At 50.9% G+C, this 25,791-nt stretch overlaps 1 protein-coding gene across 1 annotated transcript; it reads left to right on the forward strand.

Annotated features, from left to right (window-relative positions):
- Nucleotides 1–4,526: 4,526 nt before the first annotated feature.
- Nucleotides 4,527–24,050, forward strand: BCL6 (BCL6 transcription repressor). The gene is made up of 10 exons (XM_084212375.1): nucleotides 4,527–5,842; nucleotides 14,469–14,507; nucleotides 15,519–15,686; nucleotides 16,744–16,965; nucleotides 17,117–18,100; nucleotides 18,708–18,889; nucleotides 19,933–20,100; nucleotides 21,173–21,303; nucleotides 21,733–21,870; nucleotides 22,742–24,050. Exons 3-10 carry the CDS (start codon nucleotides 15,526–15,528, stop codon nucleotides 22,883–22,885), a joined length of 2,130 nt encoding a protein of 709 aa, XP_084068501.1. The 5' UTR covers nucleotides 4,527–5,842; nucleotides 14,469–14,507; nucleotides 15,519–15,525; the 3' UTR covers nucleotides 22,886–24,050.
- The last annotated feature ends 1,741 nt before the right edge of the window (nucleotides 24,051–25,791 follow it).

The following is a 25,791-nucleotide window of genomic DNA, read 5'->3' on the forward strand; positions in this document are numbered from 1 at the left end:
AGGCACGGACAGGCTTTGGTCCATAACTGGTTAAAAATCGACTGGGTCCAGGGTGGGGTGGGAGGTAATTATCTGCAGCTTGAAAACTTTAGGATGAAGTTCCCCTTTTAAATCTCAGATGGGGCAGAACTGATGTGGGGCCGTGAGTGCTCAGCGGAATGGGGACAGTCCTTACCCACCTTCCGAGAAGTGCTGTTTGTGCTCAGCCAGCTTGGGAGATCAGGCAGGAGACAGGCAGATATCTTGCTTCTATGTGGCAAGAAAGTAATCTTTGACAGGCAAGTCTACACTGTCTCCTGGCAGCAAGCAGACATGCCAGTTATTTGGGCAATTTTGCCAGAATATTATCCTGGGGGTTGATGTGCACACAGCGTGGATGTACACCCCTCCATCACCAGAGCAGCTCTTCTTGCAGAGTATTCATCTGAGAGCGATTCAGTACCCCAGATGGGACGTCTGGACACGGCACAGGGGTTAAAACGTGTTCTCAGGCCGTGTGGGGAGCCATGGCGTGGCATGGAGGCACCGAGGGCCGGCCAGCCACACACCCCTCCACAGCCCCTGGCTGTCCCTCTCTCCCTCCAGACCTCATCCCTGGGTCCTGTCCTCCAGGGCGCCCCGTGCTTCCCTTCCCAGCAGCCATACAGGTGCTAGCAGATGCCAAGTGGTATCTGCAGCCATCTAAAGCCTCTGCACGAGACACGAGGGGAGATTAGGCCAGGGGCTTGTGGCCGGTGGGCTCAGGGAGAGGCCAGGCCGGGCGAGGGAGAGCTACAGTCAGGTGTGCCCAGGGCGTGCTGGGACAGCCAGGTTTTACCACAACATTCAAGTTTTTCCACTTCCAGCCCTTTCCCTTGCAGTAAAGACCGAGTCAGAACACAAACACTCAAATTTACAACAAGAAAAAAATAAAAAGAAAGCAAGAGAAAGGAGCCCCGATGAGCATTGCAGCCCCCCGCTGCCTGCCATTCCCACAGGCCCAGCTGCTGCTCCCTCTTCTCCTCCCGGTCGGAGCCCATGCCTCTTCCGATACCCAGGAAAACATTTTGTTCTGCGTTAAAGGCTAAAGCTAACACATGACCAGCGAGAGGCAGCAGTTTGTTTAGCTCTTGGAGTTTATTTTAATTGCGGCCTTGTTTTGTAATGAGGACGGCTGCAGCAGGGGGAGCCTGCTGGGATCCGGGGGGCTGTTCCAGAGGAGTTTCCTTATCAATAAAAAGTAGACTCAACTATTTAAATTAACAACAACTGCATGGCATGCATGCTCAGCTGCTTTGTTTTCTGTGAAGTTAAACTGTATGTATTTGCTTATAAAGGATTTCAGTGGCTGGCTGGGATCACAAGTCCCCTCCAAGTGCCACCTTTTACATCCCCAACCTCCACCAGGGAGGAACGAAGACAAGAGAAACGGGCCCCGTGTTCATGCTGACAGACATAAAACTGCCTGGTAAACCTTAGTAGTTTGTTATGATGATGCATGAAAAAAAAAGGAGGAAAAAAAGTAAAATCATGTGATTTTTATGCAAATCAGATGAATTGGACGGTTTAAAAAAACCTTAAATGTCAGGTAGATAAGATCACATACACCTAGAGCAGTGTCATGATGTTCTCTGTACATTACATTCATACTGGAAACCAAAACGTGTTACAGAAATCAGACACCCACAAAAAGCTCTGAGATTGCACTGAGAACAGGTTCCTGCAAAGCACCGGCCTCTGACAAAAAAAAAAAAAAAAGGCAAAAGAAAAAAAGTAGGTTAGATTAGAAAACAAGATAGCTGAATTCAGGCAGGGACTCGGCTGTCCCTGCGCAGCCTGGCCTCGCTGCATTCGCATTAATATGCACAAAACTCCTTTTAAGTAACGTTCATGCGGTGGCACCCAGCTCCAAAGCGGGCAGGCTGTTCCTGAAACCCATCCTCACACAGTGGCACCCAGCTTCAAAATGGGCAGGCTGTCCCTGAAACCCATCCTCGAGGGCTACGGGGAAGGAGAGAGGTTCACAGGCTCTCTTCTGTCAGGCTAAACTTTTCTCTCTTAGACACATTATTTTTTTCCCTTTAAAAGTCCTGGCAGTTATTTTTGTGTGGAGATGGGGAAGCCTTATGGCCTGAAGGAGTTAATTTCAAAAGAAAAAATTATAGTGGGGTACTGTTTATTTAAGCAGTGTTTTGTAGAAGACAAGGCATTTCTTTCCAAGGGTGCGGTTCACCTGGGAAAAATACGCACTGGCCTCAATATACCATAAAAACCTGCTCTGTGTCCCCTGGAGGGAAACGACCCAAGCCCGGGGACTCCCCTCACTGCCAAGCAGCACCTCCAGCTCTGAGGCCCTTCAGCACCCAGCTGCAGCTCCCAGGGATGGCTGAATAATTTCACACTGCTCCGTGACCTGAACGCCAGCACACAGGCAGAGGGGTTGTTTTTCATCCCAGGAGCTTTGCCAGGGGAGGACATGAAGAAGCTGGAGAGGGACAGTCCGTGGGAGGGTGCGAGGCACCTGTGGCAATGCCCAGCACCGCTCCTGCCTCTGCTCCTGCTCCTTGGAGCTGCTCCAGCACGACCAGAAATGGTCCCCCTGCCAACTCCAAGGGGGACCATTTCCCAGCAGCATCACCCTCGCTCCAGCACTGCCACCACTTTGAGGGGTGGCACTCGGGGGTTCAAACCTTTGCCTGGGTGAGGAGCTCTCTGCAGCATAGAGGGTGGTTTTGAGAGGGGGCTGCGTGGGGCTGACCCCCCCAGCGGGGTTGCCACAGCCTCCCACAGGCAGGGCCGAGCTGCTGCTCCTCCACGTGCCACACAGGCACCTCGTGGGTGTGCAGGAGCCACACCGAGCCGCTGAGAAACGTCCCACAGCTGACATGGGGCTGCCGGTGGCGTCGCACACTCCCACCAGCCATCCTCCCCACCACGGGGCCGCCGTCGTCCCCCTAAGAGAAGACACTTGCTGTCGCTTGTGGAGGCAGGGGAAGCTGCCCCACCGGGACGTTGCCACCCCGGCAGCCACCGGGCAGGTCCCCAAAGGAAGAGGGTGTCAAGGCCGCACTCAACAAAAATTCCTCTGGCCAACGGTGGGAGAGGGCTCCCAGGAAAATGACTCCATCCCCAGCTCCCTGAAGCCCCCAGCGAGGCAGCACAGGGACCACTGCTGCTTTTGGGGCAGCAGGAAGCAGTGGGGAGCAGAGGTGGGTGGCAAGTGCCCGTGGGTAGCTGCAGCCGGGCCCTGAGCGACAGCGAGGGAGTAGGAGAAGGTGTGACACCAGAGCAGAAAGGCCAAAAACTCAGCAAAGGCCGCTCAGCTCCCAGTCCAAAAGGGATGCTGCTGGCTGCTCCCTATGTCCCCGCAACGAGGCGGGTTAGGATGGAAACTCTGATGCAAGCCCGGCTCGGCTGTGGCCAGGCAGAGTGAGAAATCTCCCCCGTAAGAGTGCTACTTGAACGGAAGCTGTGCTCGACCTCGGGTCTCCACCAAAAATCCCCCAAGCGGCAGCCCCCTCGCTGCTGCTCCCGAGCGTCCCGCGGGCGCTAGGCTCGCTGGGCTCCGGCTAAAGCGAAAGCGTCACACACTGCAGAAAAATGACAAACAGAACAGATCTGTCGCTCCCAACAACCCCCTTTCTTTGGGTTTCATTGCTAGGGAAGAAGAAAAAAAAACCAAATCAAAATCCCGGAACCGAGTTGCTACTCTTGGGTCCGTCCCTCCTTCGGTCACTTGCAGACCCGGGAGCCCCCTCCCTGCCCCGGGCCGGGATCGGAGTCGCACAAGTCACACGGCTCCAGCTGCACTCACTCCCTGGGAATCCCAAATTGCATTTTAACTACAGAGAAGCCGTCTCCCCAGCATATCTGTACCACCTCAAGTGTCTCGGGAGTACCATCCCTGTCTTGCCACTGGGCTATTTTTAATGACGAGTCGTATTAGCAGAAGGGCTTTCTTCCTTATTTATTACCCCCCACCCCCCGGCCGCCCAACCTCCTTGCTTTAAAATGTTTCGGCTCAAGAGCTCAGCTGAGAAATCAAAATAAAGGCAGCACCCGGGCACTTTGCGTTCGAGGCGGCCGCTCCGTGGGCTCGCCAGTGCCGGAATCAGTAGCTCCGAGCAACTGCACCGGTGGACCGAGGGCACCGTGACCTGCGGTGGTTATTCTCGTAAACAAATTTCTATTAATCACCAGGGCCCGGGAATGCCTTCACAGCCCAGAGCGTGCCTTCCCCCGCTCCCCACCATCCCGACCGGCGGCTTGCAGCCCAAAAACCCGTCCGGGAATGCAAAATGAGCGATCTGAACCACCCCTAAACCCAACCCTTGCTGCAGGCCCCCAGGAAATAAACACGCCAGGCCGGGGCACAGACGCAGAAATCTCCAGAGATTTACATCCACGGAGCTACATCTGCACAGAGGAGCGGGGAAGGTTGGGGTGACAGGTCCCCTCCTCTGCACCCCCTGCGACACCCACCCGAGACACTGATTGCAAGGCTTTGCATCATTCCCCCCCTCCCACCTCCCAGCAAAGGCCTTTGCCCAGCAAGACGCAAAAAGTGCAGGAAGAAAATCCCTTTCCAGAAAAGCCAAAGCGATTTTGCATCCCCAGCACAGTACAACAATTCCATACAAGCAGAATATTTATAGACTTACAGGTTATTTTGCAACAATAACAAAACAGCTACACAGAATTAACCCACCACTTGAGTGTCCTGGAAAGGAAAAGAGAACACGGATGGAAAAAAAAATAAAAGAAGAAAAAATCATCAAAATGGGTTTGTTTTTTCTTTTTTCTTTTCTTTTTTTTTTTTTTTGTCTGGAGAATTCTGGTAAAGAAATAAAAAATAAAAAAAATTAAAAATGAAACCAAGTGAATATGGGGAGTTCATGGGGAACAGTCTTTAAGGAAAAAGCTTCTTTCCCCAAGAGTAAATCCCACTGGAGGCCCTGAGCCGAATGCGGCTGTTTGCAAAAAAATTATTCTAAAAACAAGCTGAATGAGGGGAAAAAAAAAATTAAAGAAAAAAAGTAAAAATCCAGAACAATGCAGCTGGCTCCTGGTTTTGCTCGCTGGGTTGTTTGGTTGGTTTGGGGCATTTTTGGGGGGGCAGGATGTTTTAGAAACGCGAAAGTGACCCCCCGCCCCAAAATAAATAAATTAAAAAATAAACAAAGATAGATTACAATTAAAAATACATATATATATATATATATATATATATATATATATATATAAAATAAAAGGCGCATTTTTTTTTTCCAAAATCTCTTCGCTCGTTTTCGGAAAGGTTTGGGAGGAAAAAAAAAAACAAAAAAACAATAAAAAAACCAGAAGCGGAGGCTGGTGGTGGCAGGGGGGTGTGATGTGTGTTTGCACCGCCCGGAGCTGTGCCCGGGACCCCCCGTTTTCCTCTCCCGCCGCCGTCGCCGCTGCCGCCGCCGCTGCTCGGTCCGCGCCGCGCGCGCTGCTCCGCGCCCGCGCGCCCCCCACGTCACCGACAGCACCCGCCGCCACGTGACCCGCCGGCCGGGCGCGACCACTGCTGGAAGGGGGGAACGGGGAGGGGGATGAACGGGGGGCGACACCGTGAGACCCCCGCCGCCGCCGCGGCCGCCCCGGGATACGCGCCCCCACCTCGCCCACCCTGTTGGCGGCCTCCCCGGTGGGGCGCGCACACCGGGAGGGGAGCGGCGCCGGGGAAGGCGCGGAGGGGGGAGGTCCGTGGCCCTCCCCATGCCGAGCGCGATGGTAGAGTCCGCAGCTCAAATTCCGAGAATTGGGCTCTGTTGATTCTTAGAACTGGGGTTCTTAGAAGTGGTGATGCAAGGAGTTTCTAGGAAAGCCCGGAGACCAGGTGATTGCTGCTTCTATTGCCGCGGCCGATTTTACCCTTTAATTCTCTCGCTCGCTTTTTTTTTTTTTTTTTTTTTTTTCTCTCCATTTTTTTCCCTCCTCTTTCCCTCCCTGCCCCGCTCCGACGCTTGGCGCGGAGCCGCCTCTATATATTTCTACCCATTTTTTTTTCCTCTCCCTCCTCATTCCTTTCCCCCCCCCTTTCCCGCTGCAGGTGCCCTTTATTTTTTTTTAATAGTATTATTATTAGCATCTCAATTTAATTTTTCCCCTGCTTTATTTATTTATTTATTTCACATACACATTCCCCCCCTTTTCCCTTTCCCGCTGTCAGACGAGAAAAAAATAGGGAAATAGGGGTGCCTGCATGTCTTTAACGCTGGGAGCGTGTATAAGGGGAGGGGAGCGGGGTGGGTGGGAGTGTCTCCCCTCGCCGTCCTCTCCCGGGGATTATCGGTTATCTGGGATTATTGGCTTTCCCGCACGCGTGACGGCCGGGTGGGGACGGGGGGGACGGCGGCGGCTCCTCTCTGCACCTGCAGCCGCTCCGCGGGCGCAGGACGGCGGCGAGCGCTGGCGGCCGCCGGGTTTGTGGCGTGACTCGGGGTCCGCTCTCAATGGCTGGATCCTTCGGTCGGGGTGTGTTATTTTTTTTTTTGCCCTTTTTTTTTTTTTGCCCTTTTTTTTTTTTTTTAATTTTCTTTCTCTCTCTTTTTTTTTTTTTTTTTTTTTTAATTTTTATTTTTGGTGTGTGCGTGTTGTGTCGCTGTTGTCGTTTCGCCGCCGCACGAAGCCGCCGCGGAGCGGGGCTGGCGGCAGCACGGGGGCTCGGCGGCACCGGGCACCGGCCTTTCCGCGCCAGCCCCCATTTCTCTCTGTTTCTGTTATTAAAGCATTATTATTGTTATTCTGTCCCGGCGCAACCGCAAAAGGGCTGGTGCGTTTTGCAACCTGTGGCGGGGCTGCGCCGTGATCTGTCAAGCCAGCCCCGGGCTAAGAGCGGGCGGTGATGGAGAAGACTTGCGGCATTTCCCTGCCCGGGGAAGGGGGGAGCCCGCGGGGAGGCTCGGCCGCCGCCGGCTGCCGGCCCCGGAGCAGCGCGGAGCGCCGGCCCGGGGCGGCGGGGACCGCGCTCGCCTCGACGGTGCGTGCGGGGCGGCTGCCGGCCGGGAACCCAACCGCGATGCAAAACTCGCGAAGGGGCAAAAGTGTATGAAGAGACTCTGAATATCACGCGCAGGGCTGAAAATAATAATAATAATAACAACAACAACACCCGTGGGGATGAGCGAGCGTCCTCCGCCGGGAGGAAGGCGGCGGGCGGGGGGAAGCGGAGCGCAGCCCGCGAGGGATGCGAAGGACGGGGTCCGGGGCACGATGCGTGCGGAGCCCCCCGCTGCCCCCAGCGCAGCCCTTCCCCTGTGTTTACTACCGCGGCGGACTTGGCGCGGGGACAGGCGCTCGTAAATCTGCCGCCGGCAGCCGCGGGGCTGGCCCCCGGCCACACGCTATTCCTGGAGCGAACGGCCGCGGGGAGCCGCGCAACCCCCGCGCCGCTGCGGCCCCGAAACCGCCGGGAGCGGGCGGGGAAGACAGAGCGCTGTTTGTTTTGGTTTGTTGGGGTTTTTTAATGGTTTTTATTAGGTGCGTGATCTTGTGTTCGCATTTTTTTTTTTTTTAATTTTTTTAACCTCCCCCTCCCCCCCTTTAAAAATAAAAGGCAAAACAAAACCGAAAAAGCCCAACTTTGTTATGAAAACTTTCGTGGTCGGACGGCAGCGACCTCTCCCGGCCGCCCCCCACCCCCACCCCCCCGCCGTTCCCCCCGCCTGTAGTTTGCAAAGTCACAATATGAAATGTTATGAAATCGCCTCTTGGGAAGGAGGGAAACAGAAAGCAAGGCGTTTGCTTAGAAAAATCCGCGGCAACCTCTCAGATGTGCCTAAAAAGCTGCCTTTAACCCCCCTGTTGCATTTCCAGGGAAAAGGCAAATCTGGGCTTAAAATCATGAGTCAAAATCAACAAAAACAAACCCATCCCCGGTTAGTTTTTTCCACTGACTTCAGTAGGCGCAGGATCAGTGCGAAGGGAGGCTGGGGACAGACGGATGAGGCTCAGTGAGAAGCTGCTACATAGGTCCGACATCTCTGTCTTGGGCCAAATTGCTACTTGTGCCAGTGGAAGTGTCAGCAGAGCTGGGTTTGGGATCTGGCCCTTATTCGATCTGGGAATCTTATTGATTCTTCTCCCGAGCGATTAAATGCTTTAAAAATTATTATTTGCCATACTGTTTCAAGAATTTAAAGGATAAGAGCTTTAGGAGCAAATGCAGGCTCCTTCCTCCGGTCCTTAAGTGTGTTACGGTTCAAAAATTGCTCTAAAAATATTTTAGGGGAATCCTCTCTTTATATATGCACAGAGAAGGAGAACCAAAGATTCTGTTATTTTCTCCTAAGGGTAGGATTGCAGGTTTAAAAACTTGCATTATTGATGGCAAACGTTTTGCCCCATGAAACATATCACCAAGCCATTAAAATATTCAAAGGGTATCTAGAAATTTTCCAGAAGAATGGATTATTATATTGTTCCAGTAAGGAAAGAGTTCATCTCTTGGTGTTCAATTTTGATTGCCAAAACAGATCAAAGATCTCTTGAGATGCATTTCAATTCCAATTTCCAATCCCCCTCAGTTCTGACTGTCTGAGTCAATATTGGGAGAGGAAGTAGAGGTTAACTGGTTAGTTATTATTACGAAGGAAGAAGTTGGAATGAGAAGTGATTCTTACAAATCCCACCCCAAAAACAAAGCAAAAAAAAAAAAAATCTGTCAAAAGGCTTTGTGACACTTTTTAGACATCCCTGTTTGCAGTGCAGGGAGGATTCAGCCGGCTGTTGGATGGTACAAAAATAAACCTAACAGAAACATTAAGTTTTTCAAAACAAGGCTGGAAAAGCTCATAAAAATAATGTTGCTCAGATGCGTTTTAAAAGAAACAGAATTACATCGACAAAATTATATGTTTTCCAGGTTTGGTTGGGGTGTTTTATTTTCCAAGGGGAAAAATTGCTCCTGCAGCAAAGCGAACTGGTGCCATCTAGTGTCACCTCCCGCCGCTCCGCGCGGGGCTGGCGGGGCCGCCGGCCTCGGGAGAGTGGGAACATGTTTATTAACTGCTCGTTAAAAAAAGAAAAAAAAATGCTTGCCAGCTTGGAGGAAGGTGGCAGAGGAAACTCTGGATGCCACTGAACTTACTTAAGGAGCCTAATTGGAAACAACCGAGTGCTTATTAAAGTCACTGACATTTCCATATGGAGCTCTCTCTGGGTCTGGTCATGAAATCACATGTGAAAATCTTTCCGAGTTGTGGTGTTAATCTGCCCTTGAATTTTTGCCTAATTTAGGATGTATTGTAAAGCCATGCTTTTTTTCTGGTTTTTTTTTTTTTTTTTTTTTTCCTTGGGCAGGGAAAACTTTCAGTGTCCAAGTGCAGCGGCCCAATATGAATTTGTAGGAATAGTATTTGGGTTTGGAGCACATTTTTTTCTTAGTAAACAGTAATGTTATCCTCAAAACCCCATACAAATACAGGTGGTAAAACTTTGTGTGCCAGTCCTATGTGGTAGGACTGTCCTCTCACTTTATTTTTCCATGAAAAATAAAACCTTTTTTTGAAGTCTATAGATGAATAAAATGAAGCTCTAATCAGTAGATGCATTTCTCAGTGTGCAATTTATGTACCTTCATATATTTATGGTGTTAAGGTTGAAGAACTGTTTTGTGCTTGGTTTAGTCTGCATTCTGCAATACCTGGGCTGGGAACTTCACTCAAACAGCTTTTACTGGTTCAGCTGGAGCCTGAAATGTTTTCATTTTTCGGAGAAGTTGGTAAAATCTAAATTTGGTGGAAGGTTGCTTGTGTACTCATAACCTTTTGCTCCATTTTATAGTAGCCTGGGAGTCTATAAACAGGAGCCCGTATGCCGAGTGCCTGTATTCTTCTCTAGATCTATTTTTAAACCATTCTTCTGTTTGGCAAAAAGTGACACTTGGTTTCCATGTTTACAGCAGGCATTGGCAAACCTCAGGAGTTCACAGTTTGCAGTTTGGTTAGATCAGTATCCAAAAGTCAGCATCTGACCAGTGAGCTCCTTCAGACTGCAAATTTAGACTCCAAATGTAGTCCTCCTTTTTCCTTTTTTTTTCTTTTTTCTTTTTAAAATCCAAGCTAGATCTTATGTGTTAGCATCACTGCAGGATGCTGGCAGCCAAAAGACACATACCCCTAAATTGGAGCAAGTGTGTAGTCTTTAGGACTGCTTTAAAACACCAGTAATCTCAGTGGAGCTTCCCATCTAAACCAGAGACAGAACTAGGGGCATTTGGGAGAGGGACAGGAAATTTTTGATCTATATTGTTTTCCTTCCCCTCGTTCTCCTGGTCACTTGCTGCCTTTTTGCTGTATGCTGGGTACCCATGGGGAATGTTGGACCCCTTTTTATGGAGCAGAGAGCTTGAGACAAGCACGCTGTAGGACAGGGGACTCTGAATGGCTCCTGAAGAAGGTGTCCTGTAGGACTAGATACTTTTTGAAATTCACTTCCTTAAATCTGTTTGGCTAAATATAGGGGCAAGGGGGTGTCTCTGCCCTGGCCAAGGTACCCCAAACTGTGCATGTGTCTCATCCCATCCAGGTGGGATGCCAGAGCAGTTCCTTACTGCCAGAAGGAGCTGTGCCACCCTCAGCCCCAGGAGGACACAGACAGGGAGGGTTAGGTGCCAGCTGATAATTTTCTGTCCCAGAGCAGGGTAGGGATCATCAGACACCTCCTTGGAGCCCAGTGGGGCCAGGGAACCCAGCTCAGCTGCTGGGGACACCCGGCACCAGCTGCATACTGGAGCTCTCGGGTCAGCATCTCGGTGCAGGGCTCAGTGTTGGCAGGGCACGGAGTCCATCTTCTGTTCTCTGGAGCAGCTCCCTAGATTTCAGCCAGGACACATGGTTCCTGCCTTCCCTTGAAAAATTAATGTGCCAGATTGCTTGGGGTCGTTTGAAATGCTGAGGAAGGCTCGACTCCTTGCTTCCCAAGGGCATGCACTGCCTCTGCCTCACAGCCAGAGCTTGGCTCCGTAGAGGGCAGGGGAGTCCTCTTTTGTAGGAAAACATTGGAGGCAGTTTTAGCGTGCTTACCCCCTCCCTCCTCTGCATTTTCTTCTGCAAAGACCAAAACAATGTGAGACTTGAGCTGGGCCAGCTTTCAAGGGCAATCCTTTAAACCCTCTTTTGAAGTATGAACTATAAAGTTCCCTGCGGCGCTCGAGAAAATATGCAGTTTTCCTGGTTCCAAATGCTGATAATAAACCCGTCCAGATAATGCATTGCATTTCCTAGAAACATTTGTTTGCTGGCAGGAAATTGGATCAGATTGAGACCGCTCGATAGAGCGAGTGCGATCCGCTCACGGAAGGGTACGGTGGAAAATACGACAGGGCTTGCACTGGTGATGCTGCTTTTGATCTGTGCTGACGCTGTGGACTTCTCTCAGTCTCTTCTTAGGTTATTATTAACCCAGCCACGTTTTGGCCTAGACACTAACCACAAGCTACTAAGCTAATAAAACTGCTGTGACAACTAAAGGACACTTAGTGCCCCTGGATTGCGTGGTATCAGAAAGCTGAGCTGAGCACTCACACACCCGCGGCCAAAAGCATCTTCTTCACCGTGGCATGTAGCACCCATGGCTTTGCTGGGCCAGCCACGCACACCCCACCTCATTTTCTTGGTTGTCCCCCGATCCCTGTTCAGGAGAAAGCAGGCATTCCTTGGCAGGGTGGAGAGGCAGCTGGCAGCATGCCCTGGCAGGGAGCGGGGATGTTCCCATGGGGCTGGGACCCTGCAGGGTGCAGGGACTGGAGAGGAGGAGGGCAGGATGGAGCTTCCCCTGGGCGGGCAGTTTCAGAACACTGTGTGGGATGAGGCTGTGGGGAAGGAAGACTTCACCCAGTCACCCCTCTAAGGTGATGTGAGTGAGTCGGCGCTGCAGGCTCTGGAGGGGTAGGAGATTGGGGCCCAGGGAGGGGGAGTGTTTGATGCCCTCCTCCCTGCCTATGCGGTTGGGGGTGGGAGAAGGGTTAAGACCACGGGGTATCACCGTGCAATGAAGGACAGGGGAGCAAGGAATTCCCCCCTGTGCACAGAGTGGGAGGAGGATGAAGGAAAAGGGATTTCCTCTAACTGGGAGAGTAGATCAATGGAGAGGCATGGCAGAAAAATGGATTGGAAGTCCCTGGTTCTCCCCTCTGCCCTAGGGTAAGTGAGCAAAGAGGGTCTCCCCTTTGCCTGGGGTTGAGCTGAAAGAGGTTCCCCCACATGAAGGTGCACTCTCCCTGTGCTCACGGAGCTGCAAGGAAAGTAGAGCCAGCTCTGGGCTCCTTTCCAGGAATGGGTTTTCTCGGGGAGGTGCCGGCAGGGAAGGGCTGTTCCCTGAACCACTGGGGCAGACCCATTGCCTTCCTGGAAGGCAACAGCAGTGACTCTCCTGTGTGGCCACCCCCAAAATGAGCCCTGTGCCCATTCCAGACCTTCCTCTATGGGCACAGACAGCCCTGGCACACAGCCTCGAGCACTGCCAGAGAGCCCACATCTGCAAGGTACTGGTCAGGAAAACTGGAGGGGGGGTTGTGGGTTGTGGGATGATGCCCTGGCCCCAGCTGAGCCTGGAGGAGCCTCATGGAATTTGAGGGGGGTGTAGATGGCAAAGACCATGCTTGGCTGCAGTGGTTTTTTCTGCTCCCCATCACTGGTCTCTGGTCCTTGTTTGCTGTCCTGTTCTTTCTGGTCTGAGTATCCTCCCGTGCTGGGGTACAGAGCTAGTGCTCTGTGGGGACTGGAAGGGGCAGGGTTAACCCAGCTCAGCGCAGCAAGAGGAAGGAAAGTCCCTTTCCCTTTGCATGCCCACATCCTGCCGCCAGGAGCTGCTTGGGATACACCTGCCCAGCTCTTGGGGCTGTAGACGTTGCAGCAGCACTGTGCTGGGAAGGATAATTTGGAAGGGTGGGGAGGGAGCTGTGCTGGGGTCCAGCTCTGGGAGAGAAGCTGGGTGTCTCCCTGGCAGTGCTGTGCCCTCACTGTGGATAAGGGGATTTGGCGACAGTAGCAGCTTCTCACGTGATGCTCAGGGGTACAGAGTTCATCTGGCTGTTTGTAACTTTGTTGGTTTACAAGTGGGTCAGCTTCTCACCTCTGTGACCCTGAGGTGACTCCCCAGAGCCTGACTGTGGCTGAAGTTGGGGTGCCAGCCAGCTGCCCCAAGCACACACATCTGCTCATGTGGGCACAGGGATGTGCGCTGGGCTCCTTGCAGAACACTGTGAGTCCCTTGGCTTGCAGTTGATTGTAGAGTGGCTGGCAGTGAGCATGTACGGAAAGGTCAGAGCCTGCAGTATTTGGGAAATGAGTCACTTTTTGTATGCGCATAAAGTTTTAAGCTGGCTGGGCTCAGAGTGGCTCTGAAGATTTGCGTTTGATGGCTGGAATAAAGCTGTAAGACATCCTCTGGGTTTTGTCGTGATACCTTGCCTTAAATCTCATCTCTTCATCCCAGTGGCTCTGGGGATGGGAGGGGAGCTTGGGCTCCAGTCCTGCACATCTCCTGCAAGGGAGAGGGGAGGCAACACTTGACAATCCCTTGTCTCACCGGGATTATTTGGCTTCCTGCAGTCTTAAGAGTCTAGGGGTTGGTCCTCAAAATGGTGTGATGAAGGTCTTGGGTTTGTTGGCTTACTTATTTATTGTGCTTCTACCTGCTGAGGCAATTCTCTGAGGACATTCTTCCTGCATTGGTGCCAAGTCAATTTGGTTTGGTTTAAGTAAATTTTGGAGGATTAGTATGAGTTCTGCAAGGCAGTTAACTCCTGGGTTTCCTTACTCTTCTGTCCCAGCTACATTGCTGGGTGAAGCCAGTGCCTGGAGACACAGCTTGTGGTTTAAGGGAAGGCTTTGGCAGCAGCAAGAGGAAGGGACATTTGTTCTGCATCCTTATTGTCTCCACCACTGGCTTCCTATGCAGTCCTGGCCAAGTCACATGTGTACTTGACACCTATATCCTCCCAAATCTGTTGAGCAATCCCATCCCAGGGCGTTTTCACCAATGGCTGGAGCATGTGGGTTTCTGAGGAGAGTGGCAGCAGATGTTTGTGTGTATGTCATACCTGTTAACAAGGTGCCAGGAGTATGGCATGGCTTGAATGTGGCACTGGACAGGAATTCAGTTTTGGCAGGGGAAGAGTTATCTCCGAAAGAAGTGGTGAGAAAATTCTCGCTTGACTTCCTTTCCCCACCTGCCTTTAAGTTCCTGAGTCATGGAAATGAAAATCTCCTTGGCATCCGCCCATGGTTTGGGCTGGAGGGTGTGGAAGAAGCTATGATTGGATTCTCAAAGCCTGTGATTGTGATAAGAACGTACTGTACCGGAAGAAACAAATGTTAACCTTGCTGGAGAGTAGAAGGTTTGTTATCTCTAGCTTTTATCCAGCTGATACTTGAGGGAAATAGCAGCCTTGTGACCTGCCATGCCAATTCATAATTACCAGCTAATGTGGTGTTTGTTTTCTCGTGATTTTTTTGTAGGTTTGAAAGAAACTTTTGGACTGTGAATTGAGGCATTGGGTATGTAAATTTAAATTTTGTGTTTTCCCTCTTAATCTGTCTCCCCCTTTCCTTAATGCAATGTTTCATTAGACCCAGCTGGAATTTGGTTTTGGGAGAGCAGCTGCTCTGTAGAAACTACTGTACCTTCATGTGCCACTGGGGAAGGAGGAGTCAGGATTATGGGAGGGGATTGATCATCGAAGAATTTAACATCAAAGATGCACATTCCAGCCCAAACCTCAGGGAGACACGGGCCATCCTGGGTGCTGCTTGGGAGGACACCTCTGAGATGTGTCAACAGATGTTGTGTTGGGAGAAGGCTTCATATTCCTCGATTAACCCAAATCTTGCTCATGGGCCATGGTGTGGGTAGCAGCCCAGCAGGTTAGATGAGTTCTACTCCTCACCAGTTAATTGGGAAACTGTGGACAGGTCTTCTCCACAATGACCCCCACTTGGGAGCAGGAAAGTAGTTTCCTGGGTGAGGGCTGGTATTCCACTGTGGGCTGGATTTTCCACATGTTGAAATCATTCAGCTTCAGTTGGGACCTTAAGGCTTGTTTTGATTCCTGTGGCTGGATTTACAGCCAGACATCACACAGGTGAGGAGGATGGCTCCTGAGGGAGTTTGGAAGGCTAGAAGCTTCTAATGTTGGAAACATTATGGAGATGAACCTGAGTGGGCGGAGTGGACTGGGGTGGGGCTGCTATGGGTGAGGCAGGGAGAAAGAGGAGATGGTTGGCTAATCATCAGGAGGGTCTGATTGCCTTCACCCACCAGCTGGATGGGTGGGATGAGACGTGCCAGGTCTCACTGTTGGGAGACAAGGGACCTCACTAGGCAGCCAGGCAAAAAATTGGTGTGGTGCAGCACTGTTTGCCTTGGGACCAAGGAGCTGGTACTGCCCCTACCAGGAGCAACTGGCCATCTGAGCATGTCCCAGAGCAGCAGCCGTCTCTTCCCTGGGTTTAGGGTACTTGCCTGGTTGTTCTCCATTCCCATCTTCCTCTGATGCTTCTGTCTCCCAGACTCAAGATGGCCTCGCCGGCAGACAGCTGCATCCAGTTCACGCGCCACGCGAGCGACGTCCTCCTCAATCTCAACCGCCTTAGAAGCCGGGACATCTTGACTGATGTTGTCATCATCGTCAACCGGGAGCAGTTTAGAGCCCACAAAACAGTCCTGATGGCCTGCAGGTGAGAACAGGCTCCTTCCCTGGCTCCCTCCTTGCTCCTTCAGCCTTTGGCCTCCAGAAGCACTGCTGCAGTCCTGTGGGGGCTCGTGGGATTCACAGGGAATCCGAGACAGAAAGAGAACTGAAAGGGGCTGCCAAGAAATTTGTAGCTGTAATGGGATTAGAGCTGAGACTGCTTCCCTCTGGTGTGCTGCCCTCACCTCTCTCCTTGTGTACCCACATCTGCCCATGGAGACCAGCAGGAGCACAGCAATTGTGAGGCACATCCCTGAAGGCAAAGCACAAGTGTGCCACAGGGACACATAGGAGAGGAGAGGGAGGGCTGGATGTTCACTGGGGGGACGGAGTCTTCTGTGACCGAGGTGTCCCCTGCCGCTGCTATTTTTAGAGCTATTCCTCTCTGGCTCCCAGACTGCTGGCTGCACCCACCTTAGTTGATTAATTTTTTTATTTTTTTATTTTTAAAGCCTGATGGGGTCTGAAATCCCTTTGCAGCTCCTAAGATTGCTGGAATTGCTTCCCAATGAATGCTGATTAATGTCCCACCATTGCTCAGTTGAATTACAGCAAATGCCTTTCGGGTTCTCTTGCTGACATGGTGTAAAGATTTCAAAAAGCCAAGCTTTGATATTAAAATGTCTGAAAAATGTTTTGCCAACATTTCTCCTTTTTTTACTTTTCTGGTTTAAAACTGTGTGGATGTCCCGAGAGGCTTCTGAAAGAAATGAGTCATAGTGGAAGGGGGATGGTGGTAAGAACAACAATGGAAAAGAAACAAAAAAGCTGGGGAATTACTAAATTGAGGCAGTGGGGAGTTGTTGATCAGGTGAGATCTAAAAGCAGGCTGTTCCAGTTGGGAAAAGTGCAGTGCAGAAGACGCTTACTAAGCTGAGAAACCAAGCTTGATAATAAGGGTGAAGCTCAGGGAATTCGGTAATTGCCTCCTCCTCCCTTCCCATTCACAAACCCCCTCTGTACTCAGGGATTTCATACAAATTCTCCTTTTTTTCCTTTGAATTGTCATAACACTTGTCCTCTCTACTGTGTCCCCTCTGCAGTGGCCTCTTCTACAGCATCTTCACTGACCAGCTCAAGTGCAACCTGAATGTTATCAACCTGGATCCTGAAATTAACCCTGAGGGGTTTTGCATCCTCTTGGACTTCATGTACACCTCCCGCCTGAACTTGAGGGAGAACAATATCATGGCTGTGATGGCCACAGCACTCTACCTGCAGATGGAGCACGTGGTTGACACCTGCCGAAGGTTTGTCAAGTCTAGGTGAGTGCAGTTGGTGAGCTTTGAAGAGCTGGGGACTGTGTGTTTGGGTGGGCAGGGGAAGAACTGACAAAGTGTCTGCAAATGTATCTTTAACAGCTGAAAATGACTTTGTCTCCCTCCTAAACAATTACTTTGTTTTCCCCAATTCCAGTGAAGCAGAGATGGTGTCTGCTGTGAAGACCCCAAGGGAAGAGTTTTTGGCTGGACGGATGCTGGGCCACCCGGAGGTGATGGCTTATCGGAGCAGAGATGTCTCAGAGAACGGCATGCCTCTTCAAAACGGGTCCCTCTGCAATGGGAGGGCCTTTGCACCCGGCTTGATCAACAGTTTGTCTGGATCCCCCATTTCCTACCATGGATACAGCCCTCTCCCTCTAAATAGCTTCCTGGTGGATGATGAGTTGCGGGAGATGAGGATGCCTCTCTCTGAACTCTCAAGGGCAGGTGCCTTCCCCAAGGAGAGGATCCTGCCGTGCGACAGCTCCAGGACAATCCCCACCGAGTACGTGAGAACCATTACCGACATCTCTGCCAACATGTGCCACGCTACCATCTATGCTCCAAAAGAAGGTGCTGCTGAAGAAGCCAGGAGTGACATGCACTACAGCGTGGCTTCTGGGCCCAAACCTGTCATCCCTTCAGTCCGGAACAACCCCTACTTCCCCTGCGATAAAGTGGCCAAAGAGGAGGAGCGGACCTCTTCAGAGGACGAGATCAGCCAGCACTTTGAGCCCACCAACACACCCCTGGACCGCAAGGGACTCATCAGCCCTCAGAGCCCACAGAAGTCAGACTGCCAGCCCAACTCACCAACTGAGTCCAGCAGCAGCAAGAATGCCCGTATCGGCCAGAACTCCAGCTCCCTCTTCACCAAGAGCCCCACAGACCCCAAAGCCTGCAACTGGAAGAAGTACAAGTTCATTGTCCTCAACTCTCTCAACCAGAACACCAAGCAAGACAGCGCTGACCAGAACGAGATGGGAACCCTCTCTCCTCGTACCTATGTGCCCATGTCCACTTGCCAGCAGTCCATAGAGCCGGAGCATCTCAATGTGCAATCCCCCACCAAGATAAGCGTGAATGGTGAAGACTCTACAATCCCACAAGCGAGCAGACTCAACAATATTGTTAACAGGTGAGAAGATTTCCACCCCCCCCATGCTGCTCCCCTCTGAGAAACAGGACTTACTGCATTGTTGGTGAGGGTTTGGAAGTGTGAAAAATCTGTAGCATTGGGCTGGGAAGTCCAGTCATGAGCAGATGGAATCCCCTGCTTTTTGTGGAGGGCTGCCAGTGACATTGTGTGCCCACCATCCCCCCTGTAGTGGTGCCAGCAAGGACTGGCAAAGGAACTGAGAATGTTGGGTTGTGAATCCCTGGGTAACTTTGGCAGCTCTGGATGATTTCTGGAGCCTGGATTTGCCTAGCCTGTGTTTCCACCAGACTCCCTATGCCTCAAGTTTTTTGTTTGCTATAAGAATTGGAATGGCCAAAGTATCAGGGAACTATTCTATCTTGTGGACCTGGATGTTCCTAAAGCCATATGAGGTCATTTGGTGATGGACATCTGAGGGTTTGAAGCTTAAGGATATGTTGTTGATCAGGGCTATGCTGTGCAGCTCACCACGAAGATATCCCCATAAAACATGTCTGTCCCTTGTGTTGGGGGGTGCGAACACCCTCGGTATCTCGAGCACAGCAAGGGCCGTCTCACAGCTGTGTACGTTCCTCTCCTTCCACAGGTCCCGGGATGGGTCCCCTCGGAGCAGCGAAGGGCAGTCCCCACTGTACATGCATTCATCAAAGTGCAGCTCCTGTGGCTGCCAGTCCCCACAACATACTGAGATGTGCCTTCATACCCCTGGCTCAAACTTTGGAGAAGAGATGGGGGAAACCCAGTCTGAATACTCTGACTCCAGCTGCGGTGAGTCTTGCAATGTAGGGACCCATCACTGAGTGCTCTGTGATCAAACACACAGTCAGACCTGTCCCAGATGCTGGTGGATCCCACAGTGCTTTACAGCCAGCCCCCTCTTAACAGCTGTGTGCATGCATATGAGGGACACATGCACATGGGAATAGCTGCCTTCCTCCCCTTCGCCAGCACCATCCAGATACCTTGTGCAGGGAGGTAGTCACCTGCTGCAAACCTGGCAGGTAAGGACAGGAAACAAGTGCACCCCACCCCACCAGAACCACAGGAGAACGAGCCTGACAGATGTAATGACCCGTAATGGGGATTGGGCAAGCTGGCATGTCTCATGCATCCGTCATGATATCTTTTTTATCAGGGAGCCCAGTGTGCATATCTGGGGAAGTGCAGATAATGAGGCTTGCAATCTTGTTACAAAATCCCACAAGCCCAAAGACAGGTATCTGTGCACTCATCTGCCTGTAGCTCAGGGAGCGGGAATGCAGCATTGCCACCTGTAGTATGGGCAGAGATCCAAGGAGGCAGCCTCACTGTGGTAGCAGTCAACACAACATTTAAGAGTTGGGCATCCTCCTACTGGGGGAGTCTTGTGATTTGGATGATGATCATCTTCCCAAGCTCAGGGCAACCTCTGTACCTGTAAAGTTAAAAAGACCTCTGAAGGTGCAGGAATTGCTCCAGAGCTGAGCATCCTTCAGAGGATGCCTGATCTCTTGAGTGCTTTCGTGGACCTCTCTGGAAGATGTCCAGGTGACAGGCTGGAAGCAGCCTGTGTGTCACTAAAGGAGAGAGAAAGCTCTAAACTAGAGCTCATGGTGACTTTGCTCTCAAGCCATGCATGTTGTTGCTTTGTGCACAAGGCCAGGAGGTAACAGCACAATGCAAGCACAACTGAATGTGAACACCTACACTTGGCTGCTTGTTCCAACACTTGCTCTGGCTGCCCCTCTCCTCCATCCCAAATCCATCCCATAGCCTACCAAGAAGGTGACCCATGCACTGTCATCTGATTGCTCCTCTCTCTGCCCTCCCAGAGAACGGAGCCTTCTTCTGCAACGAGTGCGACTGCCGGTTCTCTGAGGAGGCCTCTCTCAAGAGACATTCTCTGCAGGTCCACAGTGACAAGCCCTACAAGTGTGACCGCTGCCAGGCCTCCTTTCGCTACAAGGGGAACCTCGCCAGCCACAAAACCGTCCACACAGGTGCAGTGCTGGCTGTGGGGACACCTTTGGGGAGGCTGTGGGTTGGTGAGCATGTGGGTGCTTATGGCTGGGTTTGTGCCTAGTGCAGCATCCTCTCCTCTGTTTCACAAGCTGTCCCTGATGGGAAGAGCAAGGTGCTTTACTTGGCATTGCCAGGGAGCCCTTGGACAGAGCACCAAATCTGGGAATGGGGGAAGATACCTGCCCTTGCAGCAAGGTTGGAACTCAACCTCCTTTGCTGTAAAGCACTGGGCACCACTATTTTTAAAGGTGTTGTGCAAAATTCATAACTGGGAGCAAATGCGTGGCCTCCAGGTAACTTTGTGGTAGACTTAAGCAAAAAAAAAAAATTAAAAATAGTCAAAAGAACATTTAGGGAGAAGTCAGAGATTTATTTTTACATCCTAGAAATCCAGGTCACATCTAGCTTGGCATAAACTGTGCTGATGGGAAAATCTGTGAATGGATGGACTCTGTGAATCAGCACAATGAAAGCTGAGAAAGGAAGAAGATATTAAGGGTTTTATCATTTGCTGACAAACCTAGGGCTTATTTTATTTCATGCTTTTAATGCCAGTTCACAAGCTGGGGAAGGGAAGTCTGGGCTAACGACTCTGTTCTGCTGTTCTGAATTAGACCCAAATTCTCACAGTCTCAGCTGAGCTCCAGGAGGGCTGTGCAGGGAACTGAGACAACACAAGTACCACAGCAGTGTTCAAGGGTGCTTACTGACAGCTCTAGGGAGATGTAGGTGCCAGCTGCTGTCCCAGGGTCAAGAGGAACAATGCTGTTAATCCTTGCTGGCAGAGCTGCCTGACTTCCTCTCTTGCCCTGAAGGCTGCAGCTCCCAATCCAAAAGAGAAAAGCTGCCTCCTGAGCTCACCCTGCCCTGTAGACACCCTGCCCAATGCTGTTTGTCCACAGCCATCTCCAAAAGGGACAGGAGTCAGGGCTAGTGCTTCATGCCATGGGGTCTGGCACCTGAAAGGACTGAACTCTGGGGAGCACCATGGATGCTGGGTGCTGAGCACACCTGTAGCTAATCCCTCACCCTTTCTTTTGGGCTCTGCAGGAGAGAAGCCGTACCGCTGCAACATCTGCGGGGCACAGTTCAACCGACCAGCCAACCTGAAAACCCACACACGCATCCACTCTGGGGAGAAACCCTACAAGTGTGAGACTTGTGGGGCCAGATTTGTCCAGGTGCGTGTGACCTCTGGGACCCGCAGTGCCTGGGGAGGTGGGATGTGGCTAGATGTTCTGCCCAAGACTGGCAGATCTTCACCACCAAGACTGGTGATGCCTCATGGCAGAGAGGAGGGTGATGATGACCCAGCTTGCTGCCTTGGGCAGCTCTTCCCATGGTGTTGTAGGATAAACATGGACCTTAAGGTCCGAGGGGGACAGTATGGCTTAGTAAGGAAGCCTGACTGCTGGTTGTGGCTATTCTGCTCCATTTTGTCTTAAGGACTGGAGGTACCAGAACTCAGACACATGGCCCTGACTCCCAGCTATAACCCAATAGACCAAAAAAGCCATCTGGACAGAACCCCATTCCCACAGGGATACCCTTGCTCCCAGTGGGATGCCATCCTTCCTGGGGCTGTTCTGACGCAGAGCTGCTCTCTGCAGGTGGCCCACCTCCGTGCTCACGTGCTCATTCACACCGGGGAGAAGCCATACCCCTGTGAGATCTGCGGCACGCGCTTCCGGCACCTGCAGACCCTCAAAAGTCACCTTCGAATCCACACAGGAGAGAAACCCTATCATGTGAGTGGCCCTGCTTTTTTTGGTGGTGAATCTCAGCTTGGGCTGGGGGACAATACTACCAAGCCTGAGGGGCTGTGAAGGCACAAGGGCATTTGCACAGGCTGGTTGCAGCATCCTAATGCCCTTTGCCAGCCTCATGAGGCCCTGCATCAAGGTCACATCCCTGCTTCTCGTGCCCCATTTCCCTCCCAGGCATTAGCTGATGCTGATGTGGTATTTTTTCAGGCGTGGCTGTGTTGGAAACACTGACATGCAGCCCAAGCTGGGTACATCTTAGCTGCTCTTTTCTTCCACCCATCTGGAAGAAGGTCACACTTCTTCAAATAGCTGTGGCTTAAATTACAGCTGCCTGTGGTGTGTGGGGATAGGGGAAAGGAGCAGACAGCCTGGCCTGAGCTCCCCTCTGATGGTGATAATCACACCCAGCAAGCAGTATGCCCTGCCTTGCCTGCAGCCCTCTGGGCTCCCAGCTCTTTGCTGGGGCTTTCCTGGCTTTCACCATCTGCTAAAAAGGGAATCCAAGAAGGGGTTGACATCCAAACATCCTGGAGCCATTCAGCTCAGCAGAGGTCAAAACCAGCTCCAGAAATAGCCCTGTAGCTGGTTTGATCACCTAGATATGGAGCTTGGTGCTATGTCTATCTCCTGGGGGACTTTGCCCTTTGTGCATCCCATACACCAATACACACTGCTGAAAGCCTGGGATGGGGTGCCCGCAGGCGCTGCTCCTCCCACCGTGTTCCCATTTTCCCCTTGCCCGCCTGTATAGTGGGTGCAGCGTCCTGGGGCCTCCGCTGGAGCGTGCCCTGAGGGGAGGACGTGTCCCCTGCCACCGCGTTTGACACCCTCTCTCTTTGCCTGTCGCCCACAGTGTGAGAAGTGCAACCTGCATTTCCGCCACAAAAGCCAGCTGCGGCTCCACCTGCGGCAGAAGCACGGGGCCATCACCAACACCAAGGTGCAGTACCGCATCTCGGCCAGCGAGGTGCCCCCGGAGCTGCCCAAGGCCTGCTGAAGGCACAGCGCTGCCCGCGAGGAGCTCGTCCTGGGGGGCATGGCGGGGAGAAGCTGTCCAAAGGATACCTGCAACACTTTAAAAGAGAAAAAACAAAAAGAGAGAGAAAAAATATTCATCACATGATGGAGTGCCTCTAAACCCATAGTACAGATAGGTGGAAAAACATTAGAAATTAAAAAAAAAAATTACAAATACACGGGTTTTATTTTTCCCAGTTATGTGAAACAAAAAGAAAAAATAAAATTATTCAGATCTTACTGTATATAAAACATAAAAAAATTTACAATAGTCATTTTAAATGTCTGTGCAGTGGAGTGTTGATAAACTCTGGAGTCTAACCTTCACAGCCTTTGCCGTTTGAAGATGAGGAATGTAATGTTGATTTATGGGAACAGATTTTTTTCTTTTGTATGCAAAATGTGTGTTCTTTTAAAGAGAAAGTATGCTATTAAAGAGAGGGCTTTAACTTTTTTAACCAAAGGTGAAGGAATCTATGGCAGAGTTGTAAATATATATAGATATAAATATATAAATATATATATAAAATAAATATATATAGACCTTTAAAAAAGCTATATTAAAAATATATAAAATGCATTAAAGGCTCAGTTGGACTCTGCAGGCAGAAGCCACTCTGAGAATCTTTATTATGATAGAGCACTTAAGGAGATATTTTAAAGTATTGCATCTGTACAAGTAAGAAAATATTTTGTCTAAATGCATCTAAGTGTATTTGTATTTTTTTGCAAGTGAAGGTTTACAATTTACAAAAAAGTGTGTATTAAACCAACAAAGCTGCAGAAGGAATTTAAAATAATAATAAAGTGTAATTTTTTTGTTCTAGTTCTCAGTCTGTATATATGTAAAATGTGGTTTCGCACGGTGCCTTTCTTTTCAATGGAAGTTTTCAGTGTATGGACTATATTGAGCTCAGTTTCTTCAAGGTACAGCCTGATGTTGCAAAAGGAGTTTTGGTGGAACTCTTAAGTGGGGGAATGTTTTATTTTTTTTTGTTTTGGATTTTTTTTTTTGGTCTTATTTTACATGCTTGTGTTATAAACAATCTCGGGAGACAGGGTTTGGGCTGTGTCTAAACTGCATTAATGCGTTCTGTAAAATATAGCTGTACAAATAAAAGAATAAAATGAAGAAAAGTGATGTATGATGGAGTGAGAGCTCTGTTCTTGCCTGTCCTTCTCCTTAAGCACCCTGAAGCCTGGCTGGTGCCTGGGGAGGGGGCTGAGCATCCCGAGCCCGGGTGTGAGCTCTTGGCTCGGTGTGGCTCTGGCCCTCTATTGAAGGCAGGGCCTCTTTCAGCTTTGAGTGAAGGTGGTCTCTGGCAGGAGCAAGACTCAGGTTTGCCCTGGATCCTGGTGGGGACTGTGCCACCCCCTTGGTGCTTTCTGCATTGTCCCTGAGTAGCCAGCAGGAACAGGGCAGAGCCTGGGAGAAACCTTTGCTAACCAGCCCAGGGACAGCTCCAGATGGCTGAGTAGTTATTTATATTTCCTGGAATCCAGTGCACTTGCCAGAATTGCTCAGGGAAGATGACTGCGTCTGCTCCTCTCTTCCCAGAGCCTGGGATGGGGGGACCTGCTGTTCTGCCTGCCTTGTGGGATGATTCAGGGCAGCAGGGTCTGTAACCCCATCCAGGACCTCACTGGCCAAGGGCCTCTGTTTCCAGCCATTGCACGCTGGCTTTGAGCCAGAGCTGAGACAGCCCAGCCTGAGGGAGTCCCTGGGCTCGCCCTGGTGGGCAGAGGAGCTGCTTTGCTCTGCTTGGATGTCTGTGATGTGCTGGGAGGAGCTCGGAGTGCCCGGGCCCTGAGCTCTGTGCAGGCAGCCCAGCAGCTCTGTGCTGTTCCGCTGGTTTCAGAAAACCAAAGAGTCTCAGGAAAAGAGTTTCTCTGAATTACACAGACAGGACTGGCTGGAACCAGCACTGGTGTGGAGCCTGGCCACAGCTCAGGACGGCCCAGGGTGGGGTCAGAGTTTCATTTTGAGTTTAGTTAATTCATGGATAACTTTTTCTCCGGGCTTGCCAGATGATTCACAGTGGGGGGACTTGGAAGCACCAGCAGGAAGGGGAGGGCCTGGCTGTTTGCAGGGTCAGGAGGGGCTGCGCTCAGGAGGAGCTGGGGATGAAGAGAAGGATGTGTTTTTCAACACACCGTGGAACAGAGGTGGATGTGAGATAAGCAAAGCAGCTTTGCATGGGAAGAAAATGCCAAGAAGAGGGGGAGCCAATTTGCTTTTTTGCAGCATCCTTGCTGCTCTGACTTGGCCTTCTGATGGTCACAGCAGCCTGAAACAACTATTGCTGACATCATCTGAACCTTTTTAGGATCAGGAGCTATGAAGATGCTTTTGGGCCCTGTAAGTGGAATCATGATGACTGAGAACAGCAATGCTATTCTTAGAGAAGTTTCACCTGAGGAATTGTCTTGCTTAGCATAGCCTCTGGATCTGGACAGGCTGCTGAGCTGGATAGAGTGGCTGGTCCTCATCTTTGTGAGCTTGTGTCTTTTAGGTCTGCTGTTCTTCCTTATGACATCTTTGAGCTCTTGCTTTTTGTGCCCATCTAAAGGCAATGCAGTTGCCTTTTCCTGTTTGCCTGTAAATAAACACATTGTTTCAGGATAAAAATTAAACATTTTAACTTCTACTCTGGTCTTGCGAGGCCCCTCCCTGAGTACTGTGTCCAGCTCTGAGGCCCCCAGCACAAGGAAGACCCTTTGGAATGAGTCCAGAGGAGAGCCACTAAGCTGGCTGCAGGATTGGAACGCATCTTCAGTGAAGACATGCTGAGAGAACTGGGGCTGTTCAGCTTGGAGGAGGTTCCAGGGACACCTGAGAGCACTTTACAGTACCTAAAGGGAGCCCACAAGAGAGTTGGAGAGGGA

Source organism: Fringilla coelebs, assembly GCF_963513975.1.
Source record: "Fringilla coelebs genome assembly, chromosome: 10".
NCBI lineage: Eukaryota > Metazoa > Chordata > Aves > Passeriformes > Fringillidae > Fringilla > Fringilla coelebs.